At 35.1% G+C, this 4,846-nt stretch overlaps 1 protein-coding gene across 2 annotated transcripts; it reads right to left on the minus strand.

The window, feature by feature from the left end:
* Nucleotides 1-1,328: 1,328 nt before the first annotated feature.
* LOC136061965 (putative F-box/LRR-repeat protein At3g18150) lies at nucleotides 1,329-4,385 on the minus strand. Of its 2 annotated transcripts, none has more exons than XM_065760457.1 (3): nucleotides 4,140-4,385; nucleotides 3,084-3,266; nucleotides 1,329-1,836 (listed from the first exon to the last, which is right to left on the minus strand). In XM_065760457.1, exons 1-3 carry the CDS (start codon nucleotides 4,323-4,325, stop codon nucleotides 1,504-1,506), a joined length of 702 nt encoding a protein of 233 aa, XP_065616529.1. In that variant the 5' UTR covers nucleotides 4,326-4,385; the 3' UTR covers nucleotides 1,329-1,503. The 2 variants fall into 2 exon arrangements, with proteins under 2 accessions (XP_065616529.1, XP_065616530.1); XM_065760458.1 differs by lacking the exon at nucleotides 1,329-1,836 and adding an exon at nucleotides 2,310-2,579.
* Nucleotides 4,386-4,846: the final 461 nt, after the last annotated feature.

Genomic DNA, 4,846 nt, shown 5'->3' on the forward strand with positions numbered 1-4,846 from the left:
TTGATTAACAATAGCATCTGTTGAAGTCATTTTTTTGTTTGGTCCGTCAACAAGCCACTCAAACCAAATGTTCAATCGATATATGGTTCAGAAAACTTGGAAATTAAACTATTACAAATTCAAAAGTATAGTGCAAAGAGATTAGAAAAGAGAAGATAGCACCACTTTCATACATCCACGAATTCGATGGTGTAATATGTTAGGACATATGTGTTTTAACTTGATTAAGAACATATGTCACTTATTTATGTAAATTGGCTAATCTTTTGACAAAACGCACTCTACTTGTAATTGGGTAGTTCTAGGTGTTTTTAATACTTCAAGAAACAATGTTTCAGGGTCAAGTGTTGAAGTCATCAGGTCTGTCCAAGAAAAAGCAAGCTGAAGTGCAAAGTTTTTAAAGCTCGACACCTCTCGATAGCTACCTCGACACCTGGCTATCTGTCGAGGTCTTCAACTGATTCTTATCGCAATCTCGATAGCTTCTCGATAGCTAGTCGATCGATCGAGAAAGTTTCTGTCTCCTCGACACCTTCTCGACACCTCCTCGATAGCTGCTATCTATTGAGATTCATTAAACCTCGACACCTCTCGACACCTCTCGATCGATCGAGGTTACGGGAAATCAAAATTTTCAGCTTTTTGATTTTTGGGCCAGGCTTATGTATTTGAGTAGGGTTTCTTTTCTCACAACTCTAGACTTATATAAAGCTTATTTTAAAGACCGTCACATAAGAGAATGAGAGAATACAAGGAGAACATATGCAAAAGGTGACCGATACCTTATTCTCTCTGAAAGAAGCTACTGCGTCTTTGCGCCTTAGGGTTTTGTAACCAAGTGCTTCTTGATCTTCATTGTTGATAAAGTGAAGAACTTTGCAGCCAACATTCTTTTTTCTTAAGTTGGTGAGTGAGTCACGTACTAGGATTCGTGCAAAGGAGTTAGTCACGTACTGGAATCCGTGTAACAAAAAGGGTGGCGTTCATATATTGAAGAGTTCAGAGGTTCTGAAGCGGTAGAAGGTTTCTGCTGTGAGTTCATCTACGGGGATTGTAGAGTCTAGGGACAAAGGTTTTGTACTAGATCTGAAACTTCTCTTTACTATAGTGGATTGCTTTTCGGGAAGGTTTCCCCCCAGGTTTTTTACTGTGAAACTGGTTGGTTTCATTGGTTTTCCTGGGTCATCATATCTTGTCTTATTTTATTTTTCCGCTGCATGATTTTGACATGATATTAATGTTTGTTTGTTTTAACAAGTTTGATTCATAATAAATCTAATTAACAACTTGGGTTTAAAATTTGTTAATTCTATCAACCGGGGTCTATATTTCCCAACATAATAGAACAAGCTTAATATTAAGAAGATGACACTATTACATTTTGAGGACAGACTACTGAAAAAGCTAGATCATAAAGTTATGTTCAAGAATGAAGATCTCTATGTATGAACTAATGTGATAGTAATATATGAAATTGTTGTTTATGAGAATTCTGACAGATCCTCAAGTGAACATAACCACAGCATTTGGAGAGGACTCTTGGTATGATAAAATTAGTTCAGTGACCTGCAGGAATTCACGTGCCTCCACAAGAGTCGGGGTTTGATTAGTAACCTCTCTTTTTTCATATATAACCATCTTCTCTAGCACCCTTGCATGCTTAAGCAGAAACTGAACAAACCCAAGGACAAATGTCAACCCAAAACACTTTGCTTCGAAACCAACAATCTCAACCGTCTTAAGATGCAGAGACAAACACTCAAATGTCCCCTGCGATTTCCAAAACTCCTTGTGATCGAAGTTATAATCATTGACAAATTCTGGCTTAAACTCCAACTGCAAATGAACATTAAGTTAAGGGATAGATAGTTGAAATTTCCAATGTTAATTCCTTTGTCCAAAATATAAGTATATATCTTAAAGCAAGTGGAAAGGAGGCTCTAGAATTTTAAGGATCATCTCCATTTGAAACGGACCAAATTCATTGTGTAAATAAGATATTGCAAATCTAATTGTGTATCTAGTGTCAAGTTATTTAATATTAAATGACGTGACACTCTATACTCAGTTAGATATGAGGAAAAAAATCATAGTCGTGAAATTGATGAAAAGGATCATGTTCTGTTGGGGAGGGAGTCTGACTTGCATGGTGCACATTCCAACCCCCAAAATTGTTCCTTTTTGGATTGAACAGGGAAAATAGGACATTTTAAAAATCACTTTGACAAATAAGGTGGGATGAGATCAAATAGAAGAAGTAAAATGCTAAGTTTATGTCAACTTTGTATTGTAAAATATCACTTAGTGACCTGCAGGAATTCACGTGCCTCCACAAGAGTCGGGGTTTGATTAGTAACCTCTCTTTTTTCATATATAACCATCTTCTCTAGCACCCTTGCATGCTTAAGCAGAAACTGAACAAACCCAAGTACAAATGTCAACCCAAAACACTTTGCTTAAAAACCAACAATCTCAACCGTCTTAAGATGCAGAGACAAACACTCAAATGTCCCCTGCGATTTCCAAAACTCCTCGTGATCGAAGTTATAATCATTGACAAATTCTGGCTTAAACTCCAACTGCAAATGAACATTAAGTTAAGGGATAGATAGTTGAAATTTCCAATGTTAATTCCTTTGTCCAAAATATAAGTATATATCTTAAAGCAAGTGGAAAGGAGGCTCTAGAATTTTAAGGATCATCTCCATTTGAAACGGACCAAATTCATTGTGTAAATAAGATATTGCAAATCTAATTGTGTATCTAGTGTCAAGTTATTTAATATTAAATGACGTGACACTCTATACTCAGTTAGATATGAGGAAAAAAATCATAGTCGTGAAATTGATGAAAAGGATCATGTTCTGTTGGGGAGGGAGTCTGACTTGCATGGTGCACATTCCAACCCCCAAAATTGTTCCTTTTTGGATTGAACAGGGAAAATAGGACATTTTAAAAATCACTTTGACAAATAAGGTGGGATGAGATCAAATAGAAGAAGTAAAATGCTAAGTTTATGTCAACTTTGTATTGTAAAATATCACTAGGGAAAAAAGGGGAGGAAGTTCTGATCAAAAACTCACCTTAGAGTTGCAGGAGGGTACCAAGTTTACAACCAGTTTCTTCAAATCAGGTGAACTTTGAAGGACGTTAGTGATCCCTGGAAGGTCCCATTTGTTAAGCTCTGTGTCTAAGACCAAACATTTGCACTCTGCCAATGGAGATGGCAAAGTTTTCACTCCCAATATTGTCAAGAGACTCAAGACCTTAGCACATTCAGACAAAAACAAAAACAACATGACAGCTTAGCATAGATAAGTTTTCAAATGCCTGAGAAAATATGCTTTCATACCATGTTCAAACAAGAATGATCAATCTTAGCAAAGAGAAAGGAAATTGGCTCATTACTAGTTGATAAAATGATGTTATTGAACTTTCTTAACAGGTGCCTTCCCGGACCACCACCAAAGAAAAATAGAAAATATGATTTGCATTACTAATTATTAGTTGCCACAAGAATGGCTGAGAATTCTGTTTTTAACTTTTTAATTAAACTGTGAGCTGACATAGTTTAATTAGTACTTTCTCCTATTACAGGTTTAGTTAGTTGTTTCTCCTATTACAGGGTTTGAGTCATCGACTAAGACAACTATATTATAAATTTTTTTTCCAACTTATCAGTGAAGATAACCATTTTTTGTGTTCATAGATTGAACCTTTTCCAGAATCATATCATCAATGTCACCATGGCCATTATCCTTTATACATTAAAAGCTAATCACACAAATTAGAAACGTTTAATAGATGGAATAAGAGAACATCTATAAAGGTAGAATTTGCTGAAGAATCAAGAAGGTCCTCTTGATCAACTCTCTTCTTCAAATATATTCTTTCGTTTTCTTAGGAAAAAACTTATAAACTGTTACTTAGATGAATTTAACCACATGTATTGACTAACACAACAAAACGATGTTACCTTTTCCAAAATACAATTAAATTCAATCATATGATTCATTGATCAATGCAATAACATTATTGATCAATTTAAGTGAGAAACCTAAGATACAGGGTGTACCTAAGTTTTAGCCTTGAAAAGAAAACATACAATAAACTTCGATCTTTTTAAGTATAAACCTTACCTGAAGACACCAGGTTGATATGGTGATTTTGGGAACATGAAGAAGCGATAGAAGAAGTTTCGTTAACACACTCCGATTCTTTAAGTAACGAGATTCTCTTTCATTATCAGTCATTGTCCTCTCGAAGCTGAGTTTAGCTTCAACCAAAGATGATACATTCCTCAACCGAAACCTCCTTCTATACATTAACCCGGATATGCTTAGCGACAGGGACGGATCTACCAAGGGGCAGGGGGGGCCACTGCCCCCCCCTTTTTTTGCATGTCCATATTTTAGAGTTTATAGTTGGCCCTCCTCAAATTTTTGGACTGGTCCAAATAGCCTAAAAGAAACTAATCACTTAACCCTTTCTTTGGATCCATGGCCTCTCCATAGTCCAAATACAACATAACAAAAAATCCACAAATCACCAATATCATAATTCAATAACTCATAACCAAAAAAATCTCATAGAAAAAAAAAATTCCCTTACAGGGGTGACAATAATTTATATAACTTTTTAATTGATTTATAAATTATGGAAAAGTCAATTACAATATTTATTTTTTTTCAAAAGATAAAATGCAAAATTCTTTTAGAAGTCAATATTGATGATGTAGCATTGTCAACTCTTAATATTAATATCCCAATTTTTTAAAATCCTCAAACAAAGTTTTGATAGCTTCATTAGTGTGATTTTTAGTTGCATCCAAAAGTATGGGTTTATC

This window comes from Quercus suber, unplaced genomic scaffold (assembly GCF_002906115.3).
Source record: "Quercus suber isolate HL8 unplaced genomic scaffold, Cork oak 2.0 scaffold_368, whole genome shotgun sequence".
NCBI lineage: Eukaryota > Viridiplantae > Streptophyta > Magnoliopsida > Fagales > Fagaceae > Quercus > Quercus suber.

Coding starts and splice junctions, on each gene's coding strand:
- LOC136061965 (XM_065760457.1), bottom strand. CDS start 4,325: ATGTATAGAAGGAGGTTTCGGTTGAGGAATGTATCATCTTTGGTTGAA. Junction 3,267..4,139: donor TATCAACCTGGTGTCTTCAG/GTAAGGTTTATA, acceptor GAATGTGCTAAG/GTCTTGAGTCTCTTGACAAT. Junction 1,837..3,083: donor TACCCTCCTGCAACTCTAAG/GTGAGTTTTTGA, acceptor GTTCATTTGCAG/TTGGAGTTTAAGCCAGAATT.